This window comes from Chanos chanos, chromosome 6 (assembly GCF_902362185.1).
Source record: "Chanos chanos chromosome 6, fChaCha1.1, whole genome shotgun sequence".
Taxonomy (NCBI): domain Eukaryota; kingdom Metazoa; phylum Chordata; class Actinopteri; order Gonorynchiformes; family Chanidae; genus Chanos; species Chanos chanos.
In genome coordinates this window covers 49,529,558-49,549,557 of record NC_044500.1, presented here as the reverse complement: position 1 = coordinate 49,549,557, position 20,000 = coordinate 49,529,558, and the positions used below count along the sequence as shown (strand labels likewise).

Sequence of the window (20,000 nt, the reverse complement as noted above, 5' to 3'; positions counted from 1 at the left end):
CGTTAAAGCTCTAGTAATTTATTTCATCTGTGTTGTGAAATGACACCGTTATTATACTCGTTCGGTAAAATAGTGTATCAACTGACAGAGAAAGACATGTTCGTTAGAGAGATGGGCTCTGGCGTTGTTATCAGTTCTTTGTATTTTGTAGGCCTGAGCTGGGCTTGGGTGGCCTTTCAAAATAAAAGTTTATAATGGATATAATGTAAAGTCATATCAAATTTCAAGCTGGAGGAAAAGGCAGTAATGGAACTGTGTAACTATTTTTTCAACGTTACAGAATTTTGCGAGTAGGCGGCAAACCTAAACCAAACAGAAAAATGTCCTAGAGTATTATTGTTATTATTATTATTATTGTTATTCATGTTACTTGCTGTGTCAAACAGTAAAGGTCAGGCTTGGCAATATGGTCCTGTATCGTATCGGGTCACAGCGGCAGGTACCAGGTCACGATCTTATATTTGCCAAGTTGTGACTTACGAAGATTTTTGTTGATAACGTGGCGGTAACAGTGAACTACAAGGGTTTGTCTTTATGTATTTATCTACTCACTGATTCACTTGTTTATTTATTTATTTGTGATGCACTATTATGGGTTGTTAAGAACGGAAAGGTGAGTCAAAGAACCAAGGGCAGTGACAAACCAAGTCATGTCAACAGACAGCATACAGGACATTTAATAAAAGACTAAATCCTACCAGCACGGTACCATGGTCACCCAAAACACTGTGTCCAAAACCCATCCTCACACAGAACACCCAGAACACTGTACCCAGAACCCATCCTCACACAGAACACCCAGAACCCATCCTCACACAGAACACCCAGAACCCATCCTCACACAGAACACCCAGAACACTGTACCCAGAACCCATCCTCACACAGAACACCCAGAACCCATCCTCACACAGAACACCCAGAACACTGTACCCAGAACCCATCCTCACACAGAACACCCAGAACCCATCCTCACACAGAACACCCAGAACACTGTATCCAACACTCAGCCCTTGGGTAACTTAACCCATGGTTTTGGCCTGTTCGCTGTGGCAGTAATGCACTATAGAGGAACTCTGTTTATAAAATTAGAACAGAACTGAGCTGTGACTGAATATGGAGAATTCAGTGAATTGGCAGCGTCCATCTTAAGCCTCAGGATTCAGGAGATAACAGTTAATCCCATAATTATGTAGAATGATTGAATAAAGAGATGTAGTGTCAGAGGACGGCTGACTCTGGAGGATGCGTGTGGATGGTCTGTCTGTGATGCTGTAGAAGAGCTCAAGTGATTACCTCTGTGACACTCTCTTCCTCACTGTCAGTCAGACCTGCTCATGGGTTTTACGCCTGAAACTCTGGAGTGCTGAGCAAATCCCCGCTAATGTTTCTATGAAACGCAGTGTTTCAGAACCAAGTAGCTGAAAAAAAGTCCAGATGACAAATTCCAGATTCACGGAAAGTCTAAACATTTAGCATTTTAGCATTTCTTTAGTGCCTCTCTTTAAAAACAGAAGTATGGGTTACAACTGAAAAGAAAAACAGAGTCTAACTGTCTCACACAAACACACACCTGTTTGTTGTTTCAGGGTGGAGCATTTTTCTTCATGGAACACGTCGTTTCTGACCCATCCACCTGGATCTACTTCTTTCAACACGTCATACAACCTCTCTGGTACTGAACACTCACACAGCACAGCACAGCACTCTTATACTGAACACTCACTCACAAAACACTCCGGTACTGAACACTCACACACGCCAAACGCTGTCTGATGTGCATTCATAATGTAGAACAGCATTCAGGTTGTAATAACACTTACAGATGAGTCAACTGGGCTTGCCGTAGCGATACCAGTACCAGACCCGGGCCTGCTTTAGCGATACCAGTACCAGACCCGGGCTTGCTTTAGCGATACCAGTACCAGACCCGGGCCTGCTTTAGCGATACCAGTACCAGACCTGGGCCTGCTTAAAGAATAGTGAAGTAACGCGGGACAGTACTGATAGGTTGATGGTGCAGAGGTGGAGGAGCAGAGTCAACACCAGACAGGGATGACTGGGTCGGGGGGGCAGTAAGAGGAGTGGAGAGAAGAAAACAGAGTGAGGAATAGTTTGGCGTGGACACAGGCTTTATGAAAAGCTGTTGGATAATACAGCTGTAGAGAGTCAGGTCTGTTGAATAATGTTGTGTTTGGTTGGCTGCAGTCTTTCTCAGCACCTGGTTTTCCAGCCGTCTCAGGTCGAAGAGGATTTGACGAGGTTAAACAGAGATCTGTGTTGAATGTGGTCACCGTGGCTTTGCTCGGTTCTGTTCTCCAGTTCATCCATATGCTGTGTTGAGCTGAGGACAGAGTGTTCCTGCGATTCAGGGAGCTGTCTCTGTGTCTCTCTCCACTCAGGGAGCTGTCTCTGTGTCTCTCTCCACTCAGGGAGCTGTCTCTGTGTTTGTGAGTGTAGATTTTGAGCTGGAGTGCTCCACATGGGTGTGTGCGTGTGTTTCAGAAGGTGGAAACACAGAGGTTCAGACCAACATCAATATCAGCTTTCATTTCTGCAGCTGTTTTCTCCTGTGTGTGTGTGTGTCTGTATGTGTGTGTGTCTGTGTGTAATTTCACGTGTGTATGTCTGTGTGTGTGATATCTCGCATGTGTGTATGTCTGTGTGTGTAAGTTCTCGCGTGTGTGTAATTTCACGTGTGTATGTCCGTGTGTGTAATGTCACGTGTGTGTATGTCTGTGTGTGTGTGTAATTTCTCCTGTGTATGTCCGTGTGTGTGTGTGTGTGTATGTCTGTGTGTGTAATTTTCCGTGTGTGTGTAATTTCTCCTGTGTGTGTGTCTGTGTTTGTCCGTGTGTGTGTAATTTCTCCTGTGTGTGTGTGTAATTTTCCGTGTGTGTGTAATTTCTCCTGTGTGTGTGTGTGTGTGTGTGTGTGTGTGTCTGTGTTTGTCCGTGTGTGTGTAATTTTCCGTGTGTGTGTAATTTCTCCTGTGTGTGTGTGTGTGTGTGTGTGTGTGATTTGACAGGTATTACTTTGGGGACGGCTGTGAGGTAACTCGTGCCACCTGGGTGGATCTGGAGGCTGCTGGCTTCTCTGAGCTTCACCTGAGACACATCCAGGCCCCACTGTCTGCGCTCATCAAACCGCATATCGTCGGCTATGCCGTCAAATAACCGATAACACGCGCACAGGTTAGATACATACGGTCGGGTCCAGAAGCATTCGGACAGTGACACGGTCTTTGTAATTCTGTCTCTGTACACCACCCCACTGGATTTGAAATGAGACAATCAAGATGTGATTGAAGTGCAGACTTTCAGCTTTAATTCAAGGGGTTTGACAAAAATATCACATTAGCCGTTTAGGAATTACAGCCGTTTTTATACATGGTCCCTCCATTTTCAGAGGCTCAAAAGTAATTGGACAAACTAACATAATTATAAATATAAGGATTATTTTGAATACTACGATGAAAATCCTTCACAGTCCATGACTGCCTGAAGTCTGGAACCCGTGGACATCACCAGACGCTGAGTTTCCTCGCCTGAGATGACGACACACACGTGCTGGTGTACAGACACAAAATTACACAAACTGTGTCAGTATTGTGAGATTGTGTTACTTATGGACCCGACTGTGTGTGTGTGTGTGTATAAATAAATGAATATATATATATATATATATATATATATATATACACACACACACACACAGACATAGCAACCAGCACATTTGGGCTTTCTTAGGCTCTGAAAACTTTTGAACATTCAGATAATTTGGTGTTATTCTTTTAATCACATTTGATTTTTTTAACAAAAAAAAGTGTTTGTTCTTTCTAATCCATCAAAATTACACAAGGTCAGAGTTCTTAGTGTGTAAAGACCTGTGCTATTTCTAGCAGGTTTTTGACTTTTTGAGTTTAACAGAGATGTGTTTGTATTAAAGCAGTATGTGACCTGGACACTGGGTTGCTTGTCCTTTCTTGTCCTGCGATGCAGATAATCAGCTCTCTTTCTCTGGGCACTGAATGGTCTCTAAGCTGTGCTTTAGTTTATGCCAGTCAGTGTTCAGCGGTGCTTTAGGCTTGTGTCTCTGTAAAGAACCGCGGCAGTGTTCTGTGAAGAACCACACGGTTCCAGTCCTTGTTTGAGATGTGACGGTGAAAAGATCTGCACTGTGTAGCTCCACAGAATGGTGCTCAGTGGCCGTGCAGGACTCTGTAAACTGTCAGCCAATCGGAGGGCCAGACTATTGTTTGTGTCTCAGGATATTCCTCATCTGTTGTCAGGTCCGTGAAGCTGATGTATACTCACCAGTGAGCAGCCAAGTCAAATCTCAGCTGCAGAGTGCGAGTTATTGATTTGTAACAGAGGGCACTTACCTCTTGCTCTCTCTCATTGGTATGGTAGTGCTGTAGAACACTTCTGTACTCTAGAATTATGCTGCCATCTACGGGCAAGGAGATGAAGGTGCAGTAAGCCAATTCAAGATTAGGCTTTGGAAACTTTTTATACACTGTTCTGGTATTACCGAATCCTACAGGGTCATTCCATATCTTTTGAACTCTAGGCATCTACCACACCATCTCAGAACTGGCTGATAATATTTTGTCTTCAACAATACACTCTGACATGACATATCTCAAAATCTTAGCTTCGTACTCCCAAAACTTTTCTGTTTAGAATTTATGTAGTACTCGTGAAAAATACCTTTAAAGTGAGCATTTTTTCAGTCATGGACATTTTGTGAACTTTAGAGCTTAGTAACTTGGCCACAGATACCACCAGAGTTCTGAAATTTGGCTGATTCAAAATCGCCAGTAGATTCCAAATCTGTAATTTGTTTTATGCTGGATGGAATGGTTGAATAGATATAGAGGCCCAAACATGGTTACAGAATTTGTCTGAATATTTAGAGGTATAAAAAGTCAGGAAAAAGTCTACAGAGCTAATTTTTTGCAGTTTTGCACACATTTATGGGCACTTTAGGATATGGAATTATTAAAGCATTAATGTTGGTACAATGTCTTACCTCAGTTTAGAAAAATGCTTTTCATGCACTTTGTGACAGGGGTCATTTCACCTGGTTAGCAGATGTCCAATTTACTTGAACTTTTCAGGGAACATTTTATGCATATCAAAGACGTTATGTATAAAATTTCAAGTATGTGTTCCTTCTAGACTGAATTTTATGAGCTGCAGATTTACTGTCACTTTTGAGGTCATTTCTGTGTTTGATACTGTAACATCAAACAGTGAATGTAAAAAATGAGTTATGAGCACGACAGTACACACTGTCAGATGACTGAAATGTGAAATGACCCCTGTCACAAAGTGCATGAAAAACATTTTTTTTGTGACCATGTTTTGGCCTCTAAATCTGTTCAGCCATTCTATCCAGCATTACAGATTTGGAACGTACAGGAAATATTGAATCAGCATTTATGGCAAATTTCAGAACTCTGGTTGTATTTACGGCCAAGTTACTAAGCTCCAAAGATCAGAAAAATGCCTGTTGTGACTGAAAAAATTCTTATTTCAAAAGTAGTTTTCACGAGTACTAAATAAATTCCATCCATCCATTTCCTGCCGCTTCTCCGGGACCGGGTCGCGGTGGCAGCAGGCTGCGGAGGGCAGCCCAGACATCCCTTTCCCCGGCTACATCCACCAGCTCCTCCTGAGGGATCCCAAGGCGTTCCCAGGCCAGCCGGGATATATAATTCTCCCAACGTGTCCTGGGTCTGCCCCAGGGTCTCCTCCCAGTTGGTCGTGCCCAGAACTCCTCCACAAGGAGGCACCCAGGAGGCATCCTGACTAGGTGCCCGAACCACCTCAACTGGCTCCTTTCAATGCGGAGGAGCAGCGGCTCTACTCCAAGCTCCTCCCGGGTGTCCGAGCTCCTCACCCTATCCCTGTGCGCCCAGCCACCCTGCAGAGGAAGCTCCTTTCCGCTGCTTGTATCTGCGATCTCATCCTTTCAGTCACTACCCAGAGCTCGTGACCATAGGTGAGGGTTGGAACAAAGATCGACAGGTAAATCGAGAGCCTTGCCCTCTGACGCAACTCCCTCTTCACCACGACGGTCCGGTACAACGACCGCATGACTGCCACCGCCGCCCCGATCCGCCTGTCAATCTCCTGCTCCATTTTACCCTCACTGGTGAACAAGACCCCGAGATACTTGAACTCGTCCATTTGAAGCAGAAACTCAGTCCCAACTCAGAGGGGGCAAGCCACCTTTTTCCGGCATAGGACCATGGCCTCGGACTTGGAGCTGCTGATCCTCATCCCGACCGCTTCACACTCGGCTGCAAACCGCCCCAACGCGTGCTGGAGATCACAGTTTGATGAGGCCAACAGAACCACATCATCTGCAAAAAGCAGAGACGCAATCCTGAGGCCACCATACTGGACACCTTCCTCACCCTGACTGCGCCTTGAAATCCTGTCCATGAAAATCAAGAACAAGATTGGAGACAAGGTACAGCCCTGACGGAGTCCAACACTCACTGGGAACGAGTTTGACTTTGTGCTGAGAATACAGACACAGCTCTCACTGTGATTATACAGGAACCGAATGGAACCTGGCACCCCATACTCCTGCAGTGCCCCCCACAGGACACCCCAGGGAACACGATCGTAAGCCTTCTCCAGGTCCACAAAACACATGTAGACTAGATTGGCAAATTCCCATGATCCCTTCAGTATCTGTGCAAGGGTGAACAGCTGGTCCGCTGTTCCACGGCCAGGACGGAATCCACACTGTTCCTCCTGGATCTGAGGTTCGACAATCGGCCGCAGTCTCCTTTCCAGTGCCCTGCAGTAGGCTTTCCCAGGGAGGCTGAGCAGTGTGATACCCCGATAATATGAGCACACTCCGGTCCCCTTTTTTAAGAATGGGGACCACCACCCCCATCTGCCACTCCACAGGCACTGTCCCTGACTCCCACGCAACATTGAAGAGGCGTGTCAGCCATGACAGCCCAACAACATCCAAAGCCTTCAGCATCTCAGGGCAGATCTCATCCACTCCTGGTGCCTTGCCACTGCAGAGTTTTACTAAACAAATTCTAAACAGAAAAGTTTTGGGAGTAGGACGCTAAAATTTTGGGATATGTTATGTCAGAGTGTATTCTTCAAGACAAATAATAATCAGCCAATTCTGAGATGGTGTGGTGGAAAGATTTTCCCAGTTTAGTTGAGATGACATGGAATGACCCTACAGTAAAAACAACAGCCTGCAGGCAGAGACAGCAATGTAATAACGCCTCACCTCACAGACACACGTGTGTTCAGTCTGAAATACTTAATGTAATAACACACCTCCTCACAGACACACGTATTCAGTCTGAAATACTTAAAGGCTGGAAAAATATTTATTTGAATTCACTTACAAATGAGATTGCAGTACTTTATTTATTTTCCATTCAAAAACATGGTCACCAGCACTTTTGAGATGCAGGTGTGCTCCCTGATAAAGATTGTCCCAGTAACAGCTTCAGCCACCGTTCAGCCTTAGCCTTCCATTGACCAGTTTAATATCGGCCTAGCATGCCCCGCACTGCAGCCTCTGCTAAAGTACACCTTCGCCTGACCCTCAGCTGTGGTTTAGCCAGGCCGGGGCCACGGCCTGTGTCACGATTCATCTTTAGTCATAATGTAGTGTTGGGCACCGCTCTGGCCACACCTCCACTCTCGCACTAATGTTGACAACTATTAGCCTTAAAGCCCCGCGTAGTTTAGCCAAATCTTGCCTTGCAAATCCGTTAGCACTAGCGACTTTTACCCTGAACTTCACACCAGTCACAGGCAGTGGCCTCACCCTGGACTGTACCTCCAGCTCCTGTCTCGGCCACATCTTCAAAGATTTGTCTTAAAGCGCCGTATCAGACTAAACCGCCGTTATCATATTAGTCATAATACGGCTGCAGCATTAGGAATTTAAAAAAATAAAAATGTAAAAAATTAAAGTTCGAAAAAGACAAAGCCTTAGCAAAAGCCTGCAGGCCCCGGCGTTCGGCTACACGTTTGTCTCGAGAGCACGGCCCGTACAGGTCTCAGCCACGGACCTGTGGAATGGGATATACTGGAACGCTGTTTTCTTTTTTGTTTTTACGGGGAAAAGTAAAAGTGAAAAATGTGAAAGAAAACAATGAAATCAAGCTAGAGGACACAACAACATGGTCACAGTAATCTCTCTCACACACACACACACTCGCTCGCACACACGCACGCACGCACACACAATTTAGCTGGCATTCCATAGACTGGATAAAACATTGCTAGCTGCTACTGCGCTCAGCTCATGGGTTTTAAAAGGAAGAAACGTCGCTGTCAAAGTAAAAACAGAACAAAAGGCGAAATAATAAAAAACAAAAACCAGATCACTGATAAAGCTCACGTTCCCAGTGTTTGTGTTCATACGCAAACCGCGCAAGATACATACATACAAATATAAACATCTGTTAATTCAGCAATAAAAAGACAACACGCAGAAAACACTCTCTCTGTCTGTCTATCTGTCTTGGACGTTAGTAGAAAAAGGCGGGAGCAGTCCGTTGTGGGGGTTACGTGTGTGTGTGTGTGTGTGTGTCTCTGTCGTCCAGCAGGGCGGCGCTGCTGGAACCAGTCTGGTTGTCATGGTTACGTGGCTAAGCCGTTTTCACACAGTAGAGGTCCTTTAACGTCTTCAGCTCCTCAATAAGAGTCTTGTTTTGGTTCTCCAGCACAGCCACACGGTTCTCCAGACATTTCACGTACTCCTTCTTCTTCCTCCGACACTCTCGCGCCGCCTCCCTGCTCCCGCACGCGCACACACACACACGCACACACAGAAACACACACACGCACGCAGAAACACACAAAACACAGAGGACAACTGTGTATCAAATCATGGCTCATAACTCTGTAGTCTCACATAGGCTTAAAACTTCAAAACACACACACACACATATACACACACACACACAGTCTCTCTTCCTCCATCTTTCTCTCTCCTCCACACACAGACACACACAGTCTCTCTCTTCCTCCATACACACACTCACACACACACACAGACACAGACACACACAGACAGTCTCTCTCCCTTTCTAGCACACATACTCCTTCTCCCCCACACACACCTGTTCTTGGCCAGACGAATCTCTCTCTTCATCTGTGGGTCGTCACTCTTGCCCTGGGCATTAATGACCGGTGACATGACGACGGCCTGAGGAAGAGCAGAGGAAGACGAGCGGATCTGGTACGTCTGCATCTCACCACCCGCACCTACAACACAGTTCAGCTTTACAGCACCACCCACTCACAATGCAGCACCACCCACTCACAATGCAGCACCACCCACTCAGGGCCTCTGACACCGAGCCTTTACAGCACCACCCACTCACAATGCAGCACCACCCACTCACAATGCAGCACCACCCACTCAGGGCCTCTGACTCCGAGCCTTTACAGCACCACCCACTCACAATGCAGCACCACCCACTCACAATGCAGCACCACCCACTCGGGGCCCCTGACACTGAGCCTGTCAAACAACTAGTCACACCGCTCAGCAGTGCTATCTGTTGTCTGTCTGGGGTCTGTGCGTACTGCAGTATAAAGTGTGTGTGTATGTGTGTGTGTGTGTGTTATACTGACCCTGTAGGACCACCTGGTTGCTGGGCAGCAGTATCTGTTGGCCGTCGGGGGTCTGTGCGTACTGCAGTATGGTGGGCTGGCTGGGGTTGGAGTTGGTCATTGTTAGAGTCTGGAGACCCTGCACTCCCTCTGACCCCGGACTGGCCAGCTGCAGAGCACCGTTTGCTGCAATCGCAACTACAAGAAAACAAACAAAAGATTAACTACATCATAACAACAACAAACAAAAGATTAACTACATCATAACAACAACAAAATAAAGACTGACTACGGGGGGGTGCTCCAGAAAGTGGGTTTAGTGAAAACTCACAGTTAGGTAACTCAGAGCAAGTAGTAAAGCTCCTAACAGAAGAGCCCTATGGCTTTGTTTTGCTAGGAGAATGAAGCCATAGGGCTCTTCTATTAGTCTGGACTGAAGACAGGCGTGTCAGTGTGAGTTTGGAGTGAAGACAGGCATGTCAGTGTGAGTTTGGAGTGAAGACAGACGCGTCAGCGTGAGTTTGGAGTGAAGACAGACGCGTCAGCGTGAGTTTGGAGTGAAGACAGACGCGTCAGCGTGAGTTTGGAGTGAAGACAGACGCATCAGCGTGAGTTTGGAGTGAAGACAGACGCGTCAGCGTGAGTTTGGAGTGAAGACAGGCGCGTCAGCGTGAGTTTGGAGTGAAGACAGGCGCGTCAGCGTGAGTTTGGAGTGAAGACAGGCGCGTCAGCGTGAGTTTGGAGTGAAGACAGGCGCGTCAGCGTGAGTTTGGAGTGAAGACAGGCGCGTCAGCGTGAGTTTGGAGTGAAGACAGGCGCGTCAGCGTGAGTTTGGAGTGAAGACAGGCGCGTCAGCGTGAGTTTGGAGTGAAGACAGGTGTGTCAGCGTGAGTTTGGAGTGAAGACAGGTGTGTCAGCGTGAGTTTGGAGTGAAGACAGGTGTGTCAGCGTGAGTTTGGAGTGAAGACAGGTGTGTCAGCGTGAGTTTGGAGTGAAGACAGGTGTGTCAGCGTGAGTTTGGCAGTGTGTCCTGACTGACAGATGCATATGACATCTGCACTAAACAGTCTGTTACTGCTGCAGAGACAGTGGAGACAGAACTGTGTGTGCGTGTGTGTGTGTGTTTGTGTGAGTGTCTGTATGAGTGTGTGTGTGTGTGTGTGTGTGAGAGAGTGTCTGTGTGTGTGAGTGTCTGTGTGTGTGTGTGAGTGTCTGTGTGTCTGTGTCTGTGTGTGAGTGTGTCTGTGTCTGTTCTCTCACTGTATTGACCGCTGCTGGTCTGGTAGATAGGGCCAGGGAGTGATACGGTTGTCATGGCGGTGGAGGCTGTATTCTCCTCCTCTCCCTCGTTGCGTGATGCCACCTCCTCAGCCGACAGCTCGTTCAGAATCTTCCTGTATTCAGAGAGAAAGTCAAACAATCTCACACTCACACCATCATTCCATGTAATCAGGGACTTCCTCCCATATCGCCACACAGTAAAGTACTCAGACATCAAACGTAACACTGGAACCATTATACACATGAATCAACGTAACACTGGAACCATTATACACATGAATCAAATGCAAGACGGGAACCATTACACACATGAATCCTGGCTCATTTAGCGGTGAGTGTGTAGAGTAAACTGGAGATGAAATGACGTCACACACACAGACACCGCGGTCAGGAATTAAAACCCAAAAGCCCCTGCCTGCCAGGGACGGGCAAAGGGCTTCTTTTTCCTGGCTGGTACGAACGATTAATGGTTAAACTGGGCCATGTGCAGTGAGGCCTCGTGATGTACCTGTAAGAGGGGCGCCGTGCCAGAATGTCTCGGGTTTTCTGGTTGGAGGCTCCACTGTCTGTGGAGTCCTGAGACTCATCGCTGTCTGTGCCCTGACCCTAAACACACACACACACACACACACACACACACACACACACACACACACACACACACACACAACGTCAGACTACACACACAATGTGTCAGAGTGACATTTCATTCACATGCACCAGACACACACACGGTACCCTTGACCACCACTTCTCTCTCTCACACACACACACACACACACGCGCGTGCGAGCACCCATGAGAGCAGCCCTGGTCGTACAGAGGCTGTCAGTGTGTGTGTGTGTTGGGACTTGTGGGAACCAAAGCCCTGTGGGCAGACTGGATGTTTGTTAGTTTGTTACCTGTGTTTGCACCTGTGGAGACTGTATGACTGAAGACTGGGCCGACTGGATCACTCCCTGCACCTGAAACTGACCACTGGGCAACTGGACCACAGTCACAGGGGACCCTCCTCCCAGGGTCATCTGCAACACACACACACACACACACACACACACACAATGTACAGAGAAACTAAACAACACACACACACACACCATGTACCTAGACCACACACACACACACACACACACACCATGTACCTAGACCACACACCATGTACAGAGAGACTAAACAACACACACACACCATGTACCTAGACCACACACACACACACACACACACACCATGTACCTAGACCACACACACACACACACACACCATGTACCTAGACCACACACCATGTACAGAGAGACTAAACAACACACACACACCATGTACCTAGACCACACACACACACACACACACACAATGTACAGAGAAACTAAACAACACACACACACACCATGTACCTAGACCACACACCATGTACAGAGAAACTACACAACACACACACCATGTAAAGAGAGACTAAACACACACACACACCGGCCCCGTTCACACCTGAAATTAACATGCGTCTCGAGTGACCACTTGTGATTGGATCTCACTTCCCCACTCTATATGCAAATAAACATGCACATCATTTCTGCTTGCAAAGACCAAATGCACTGTTGATTTTAACCAGCGGGAGGCAGCGATGCACTTCCTGTGCCTAGTCTGCCAGAAACTGAAAGAAGAGGAAGAAATCCAAACAATACAGACTGGGTCTATTCCTTGGCGTGTTCCAGGCAAACCAAATTGCCCAAGATGTTCGACACACTCTTAATGTATCTCTATGGGCTTTTCAAAACGCTCAGACGTCATGGATAACTTTAATATGATGCTGCTGGCATGCGAATGAGTACATACGTCCGCTTACACAGAGGGCGTCAGTTGAGTAGGCGATCCTTCAGCGTGGTCCAGGACACATTCACATACACACTGCAAGAAGAATGTGGCCATGTGCAGCCCAGACCACCTCCCAACGTGGTCTGAGCCATCGGATCTCAATGGGTTCTCAATGCGTCTTAGGTGCATTCACACCTGCACTTAGAGCGGTCCACTTGTGATTCCATCACCCAAGATGCATGTTAATGCCAGTTGTGCACAGGGCCATACACACCATGTACAGAGAAACTAAACACACGCACCATGTGCAGAGAGACTGAACAACACACACACAGCCAGACATACCTGATGTGTTATCTGTGAGATCTGAGATGCTGTGATGGTTGCTGGATTATTGACTGTCTGAGATTCTGTACCATTAGTGCTGGTCTGCTGCACCTCCTCCATCACCACTGCCACACACACACACACACACACAGACATGCACACGCTATAAAATGCATAGTAATACCTCAAGTAATTTAAAACAGAAAATAAGAACTGGTTAAGGGGGTCAAGAACACACTATGTATGTGTCAACAACCCCCATCCCACGGCATTCTGGGAATCCTCTATAATATTATCATCCTATGAAATACTACAATTCCTCAGTCACAAGGATACTGTGAAAGTAACACTTTTTGTGGAAACTGGCCCATACATCGGCTAGGCTCTGTGTGTGTGGCTCATACATTCATGTAGGGTTGAGTCTTAGTTTAGTCAGTATTTCCACCCTCCTCCCACCGCTGAGTCACACCACTACACACACACACGCGCGCGCGCACTGAACAGCGTCCCAATCTTACTCATTCTCTAACACATAAAAAGGATTCGGTTAACCAGAAATTAACGGTGTTTCGTTTAAAATGTGAAAACCTGGTAGACTGGACAAATTTGTTGGTGGTCAAACGGTCAGGAAGGAACATGCAGTAATGCAAAACATTTTATTTCATCTAGAGAAAAAAGACGAGTTGCCACAACTTAAAGGTAAATGCACTTATAGCACTCGAGCGCATTCAGTATTTAAAAAAAATAAACGTAAAACTGAACCCAAGACTGCGAGTGTTGTCTTTTCGTCTTGCACTGCTGCTGCAGCAAAGCAGTGACGCTCCCAAGCCTTACATGAATGAAACTTTAGGAAGCACGGCTGTAGCGTGTTGGCATTCTGATACAATTCTGTCCAAACAAATGCCAAACTGACCGTGTATGTGTTTTCCCCCCAAGAGTCCAAATCCGGTAGACATCATAGTTTGGTTTCCTATATTTATTTACTTAACACGACTTCTGTAATTAATGTAAATATTAATGCAAACTAAAATATAACAGCTTAGTTATATCACATCGACAGATCAGGTCTAGCCAACTGTGATAACGTTTTACCCACCACATAGCCTAGTGATAAACAACTTACACGGCGTTGGCTAGGCATGAAGCTAACGTAATCAGCTTTTAGCGTTAGCTCTCGCTAGCTTAGCAGGCTAGCTAATATTAGCTATTGGTCTGGAACACAGGATGAGCGCTTGTCTAGCTTGGTCAAATTATAAAACTTTCGTCGCCAATCGGCCCAATCGAGCTTTCTGGTCGGTCCAGCTCAAATAAACTGCTTCCTGCCTCAAAGAGCCGATTTAGTAGTAAAAAAGTAGCCTCTCCAGTGGAAAAACGATATTTAATGTGCAACAACAAAGTGGCGCACATGTCAAAATATACTGCGATTCATCATGAACTTGGACACAGTCTTCGGTAAGACACATTAGACACATATAATAAAACTCCGCGAGTATTATAGAATGACATTACTGGCTAATTAGCCAAAACAACAACGATGTGAATGTCACATCCCTTTCACTCGCACACCAGAAACAGAAATTAACTGATATTTAAAGCACTATGAAAGACTGAGTCAAATAGTGTCAAATAAACGTGGAGTTGAACGCTGTCTTCAAGAAATAGATATAGTTAACCACCCAACAGAAAACACAGAACCTCAGTGTTTCTCTGCTACAGAACCAGGTTAGTTAGACCCAGTGTTTTCAACGAAAGCTGTTCAAATATTATCTAATCAGTGAGTCAACTGTGCCGAGCAGCTCTGAGGTTTGAGTTGCGTTTTAGTTTCAACGCCCGAATTTTATGCTCCGCCGTGTAAAAACTTTACCAGCTAGTCACTGGGCACGTGAAACAGACGTCAGCGATATGGGAGCCATTAGTCCACCTTCAGCGACGACAAACGGAGACCTGCCGCCGCCATTACCGACACACACACATATGCAAACAGATCGCTCGTCATTACACTGCGAGTGAGAGAACACATATTGCTGACAAAATCTACATAAATGGTTACCTTTTAACGTTTGTAACACTCCTTGTGATACACCGCAACGAGACAGGTGTTAATATTGGATGATTAATGTAATCCGCGGCGTGAAAAGTCGATTAATCAGTAATGTCACAAATGTATGAGGGCGGCTTCCATCGAGAAAAAAAAAAAAAAAACCCGGACGTTTTTTTTTATTTCTAGCAAAAGACGGCCGCTCTTTGCCCCGCCCGCTTGGAAGGGTTGATGACGCAGATTTTTTCTGCGCTCTCTGGTTGGTTCTTTTGCAGTGATGAATCTTTTTTCGTACAGATACATTTATGAATGAAGTTTCTTAACTTGAAGTTATAACTTGAAGTTGAAAATTGGGATCACTATGATAATCCCTTATCAACTTGCATTCAACGTAAATGACGGCGTTTTTAAAAGCATACTGATAAAACCTGCTGTAATGCACATGACGTTTCAAAGATTTTGTTTACTCTGAAGAACTGTAAATATAACCACAGCGTACATACGTCTCAGCGTACATGTAACTCTCTACCATTTGCACTTTTAATGCGTATATGTGATGTAATAAGCACTGTGCATGCAACCGGACTATAGTGTTATGATGCAGTGAAAATATCCATATGCAATATCCATTCACAATATGAAAACTTCTAACTGAATGTCATTCATGTCTCTCTTGTTAAGTGTAATGCTTGACCACATAAAACGCCCTAATCACGTTCTCTGTGGTACAGCTCTTTACCGATGGCAGTGTAAACAAAGCCCAGAGGTACAGTCACCTACAGTTATTACTGTAGTTTAATTATCTTCTCAGTGCCCAGAGGTACAGTCACCTACAGTTATTACTGTAGTTTAATTATCTTCTCAGTGCCCAGAGGTACAGTCACCTACAGTTATTACTATAGTTTATAGTTTAATTATCTTCTCAGTGCCCAGAGGTACAGTCACCTACAGTTATTACTGTAGTTTAATTATCTTCTCAGTGTCCAAAGGTACAGTCACCTACAGTTATTACTGTAGTTTAATTATCTTCTCATTGTCCAAAGGTACAGTCACCTACAGTTATTACTATAGTTTATAGTTTAATTATCTTCTCGGTGTCCAGAGGTACAGTCACCTACAGTTATTACTATAGTTTAATTATCTTCTCAGTGTCCAGAGGTACAGTCACCTACAGTTATTACTGTAGTTTAATTATCTTCTCAGTGTCCAGAGGTACAGTCACCTACAGTTATTACTGTAGTTTAATTATCTTCTCAGTGCCCAGAGGTACAGTCACCTACAGTTATTACTGTAGTTTAATTATCTTCTCAGTGTCCAGAGGTACAGTCACCTACAGTTATTACTGTAGTTTAATTATCTTCTCAGTGCCCAGAGGTACAGTCACCTACAGTTATTACTATAGTTTATAGTTTAATTATCTTCTCAGTGCCCAGAGGTACAGTCACCTACAGTTATTACTGTAGTTTAATTATCTTCTCAGTGTCCAGAGGTACAGTCACCTACAGTTATTACTGTAGTTTAATTATCTTCTCATTGTCCAAAGGTACAGTCACCTACAGTTATTACTGTAGTTTAATTATCTTCTCATTGTCCAAAGGTACAGTCACCTACAGTTATTACTATAGTTTATAGTTTAATTATCTTCTCAGTGCCCAGAGGTACAGTCACCTACAGTTATTACTATAGTTTAATTATCTTCTCAGTGCCTAGAGGTACAGTCACCTACAGTTATTACTGTAGTTTAATTATCTTCTCATTGTCCAAAGGTACAGTCACCTACAGTTATTACTATAGTTTATAGTTTAATTATCTTCTCGGTGTCCAGAGGTACAGTCACCTACAGTTATTACTGTAGTTTAATTATCTTCTCAGTGTCCAGAGGTACAGTCACCTACAGTTATTACTGTAGTTTAATTATCTTCTCAGTGCCCAGAGGTACAGTCACCTACAGTTATTACTGTAGTTTAATTATCTTCTCAGTGTCCAGAGGTACAGTCACCTACAGTTATTACTGTAGTTTAATTATCTTCTCAGTGCCCAGAGGTACAGTCACCTACAGTTATTACTGTAGTTTAATTATCTTCTCGGTGTCCAGAGGTACAGTCACCTACAGTTATTACTGTAGTTTAATTATCTTCTCATTGTCCAAAGGTACAGTCACCTACAGTTATTACTGTAGTTTAATTATCTTCTCAGTGTCTAGAGGTACAGTCACCTACAGTTATTACTATAGTTTAATTATCTTCTCATTGTCCAAAGGTACAGTCACCTACAGTTATTACTGTAGTTTAATTATCTTCTCAGTGCCCAGAGAGTTCGAGACCTAGACAGTTTTGGCAGTTTTGTTATGAGGGAAACTAAGTGACAGGTCATTCAGGGCAGTTTCCTTACTGAGAAATACATAGAGTAAGAGTCTGTTTAAAGTTTAGTGCAGTGAATGAGATTAAGGATAAACATGAGTTTAGACTGAAGCCACAAAGAGCACTCTGTCCTGTATTTGGTGTGGAGTGTAGTGAAGCTAACAACCCAAAACTAGCACTAATCAAACCATGAGTAAGACCGCATCACCGGAGACACTCAGTGATTTTAAAGATTTACCGGCACCAGAAACTGTTTGGGAGAAAAACAGTTCAAGCAAACACAAAGTATTGCTGCAAAATAAAAGCCTTTTATTTATTTTTTTTTGCCATTTAAATATAAAACAGTAATTATGACCATGTACAAAACCAAAGAAATGAGAGTTAATGAGGAACGGGAGGGAGGATTGTTACTGTATCAATCTCCATAACCCTGAATGTCTGCAAAACTCCAACAAATTAAGAATGAACCAATCCCAACCAATAACCTATCCCAACCAAAAACCAATCCCAACCAAAAACCAATCCCAACCAAAACCAATCCCAACCAAAAACCAATCCCAACCAATAACCTATCCCAACGAAAAACCAATCCCAACCAATAACCCATCCCAACCAATAACCAATCCCAACCAATGACCTATCCCAACGAAAAACCAATCCCAACCAATAACCAATCCCAACCAATGACCTATCCCAATCACTAGTATTCCTATTGCCATCATCATTAACATATGTATATAGAATGTACATTACAGGAATGTTTACTCAAATCTTAATTAAAATGAAGGACTATGATTCTGAATTGTTCCTGTGTGCATGTGTGGGGAAAACACTATATTCTTCTATGAGTGTTTGTGAGGAGGCTTTGGCCTCTTGTTATTGGTTGCATAGTGTGAGAAGCGTGAAAGAGGAGGCTAAAGCCGTTAGCTTCTCCGCATGGCTGGTACATTTCCAGCGTTAGTCAGTGGACTTTAGCTTTGTTATTCCATTTTCATGATAGGCAAGTCATTTTCAGAAATGCAGAAATATCTCAGGGTTATTCTACAGCGAAGCATCCATATCCTTTCGGAAAACTATGTTTCCCTGAATTTCTGCCGGAACATGAAAACTCGTCCTGTGCTTTGTGCTGCAGTGCGGCCGGCTGCCTGTGCTTGACTTTAGGATGATGGATTTCACAGCAGTCCAGAGCTAACTGCTACGCTATGCGATACAGAACAGGGTGAATAATTCCAGACACAGATCTGAGAAATGACCATAAAAATAAACAAAGTATCATGAGAAGACTGATCCCAGAGATTTCATTCCCCATATGAAGGGGAGTGACCATAGATTAGCATCCTATCTGATGGCTGTGAGTTAGCCAATTAACATACATACATCACTCCTGTTTTCCACAGTGTTTGGCTTAGCATGTGTACAATATTATTAGATTGTAAAAATACTCAAAATGTTGTCCTTAAACTAAAACGGAGAACATACGCTATACAGAGCTGAACTTAACACAAGAGCAAGACATTACATTTCTCACAAATGTCTAAAAGAACAGAGAGAAAACTGAGCACAAAGGCTATGTACATGTTAGCCATTATTTTCTGAAACCCTCGAATCAAGCAGGCTGTCACTTCATAGTAAAATGAACAGTAGTTGTTCAAATGCATAAAAAACAACAGAAGACAGCAGAACCAGTACAGTACATGTGATAACTGGTACAGGGTTCTATGGCAGACAGGAAGTGACATACACTTGTCTGTGCAAACCTTTACAGGAAGTCTGACCTGTTGCTCTGATAAGACATCTATGGTTAAGAGGAAAGGGAGAACAACCACTCAGGACAAATGGTTCAGTTTGTGAAGTACCAGGTTGTCTGGACAGACATTTGCAGGTCCACAGAGTGGAGGGTCAGACAGATGTGTCGCGGGTCCAGTGTTTTCAAATATGACAGGTTTTCTGTGAGGTCACATGACCTTGTCCTTTAGTCTCTGAGCACCTTTATCACAAGCATGATGTTAAACACACACCGCAACCGCAACCGCCACCGCCACCGCAATGCCAAGCCTGCACCAAGCCTGTGTGTTTTGGCGTCGTTTTGGTTTTTGTTTTTGTTTGTGTTTGTGTGTGGGAAAGTTCTGAATTTCTGATGATGTCCATAAAAACTCTGCCAGGCTTATGGGTTAAAATGCCAGGAATTGAGAGCGCGAGACAGTGAGCAGTAGGTTAAAAATATTCCAGTGATATTCTCAGAACCGTTCACATGGTTCCATTCTGCCGTGCCAAAGTGCTGCATGGAAAGGAAGCTAACTGTACAGTGGTCATAACCAGGAGACCAGGCCCAGGGCCAAGTCTGGGCCTGCACAGTCAGTGGACAACAATGCCCTTCAACAGATACATCTACTCTATGATACCTAAAATATATACGCATATATCCCATAAAGTGCATAACACGGATGAGACAGAGGGAACTGGACTAGGGCTCCTCATGCAAAGCCAGTGTCGACGGGGGAAATCTCCCAGAATCCTCCAGGCTTCAGACATTTCACACCATGGGAATCCATGTTTTCTACTGTG

General features: G+C 44.6%; 2 protein-coding genes across 2 annotated transcripts in view; one reads left to right on the top strand and one right to left on the bottom strand.

Moving 5' to 3' along the window:
• LOC115814205 (methyltransferase-like protein 7A) overlaps nucleotides 1-3,673 on the top strand; it is a 4,416-nt gene extending 743 nt beyond the window's left edge. Inside the window, exons 2-3 of the mRNA XM_030776953.1 lie at nucleotides 1,587-1,672; nucleotides 3,026-3,673. Coding sequence (XP_030632813.1) covers nucleotides 1,587-1,672; nucleotides 3,026-3,173 — 234 coding nt within the window. The 3' untranslated portion in view covers nucleotides 3,174-3,673. The remainder of the gene's footprint in view (nucleotides 1-1,586; nucleotides 1,673-3,025) is intronic.
• Nucleotides 3,674-7,353: 3,680 nt separating this feature from the next.
• Nucleotides 7,354-15,200, bottom strand: atf1 (activating transcription factor 1). The gene is made up of 8 exons (XM_030777091.1): nucleotides 15,088-15,200; nucleotides 13,056-13,162; nucleotides 11,804-11,926; nucleotides 11,410-11,507; nucleotides 10,881-11,014; nucleotides 9,642-9,818; nucleotides 9,125-9,269; nucleotides 7,354-8,795 (listed from the first exon to the last, which is right to left on the bottom strand). Exons 2-8 carry the CDS (start codon nucleotides 13,155-13,157, stop codon nucleotides 8,651-8,653), a joined length of 924 nt encoding a protein of 307 aa, XP_030632951.1. The 5' UTR covers nucleotides 13,158-13,162; nucleotides 15,088-15,200; the 3' UTR covers nucleotides 7,354-8,650.
• Nucleotides 15,201-20,000: the final 4,800 nt, after the last annotated feature.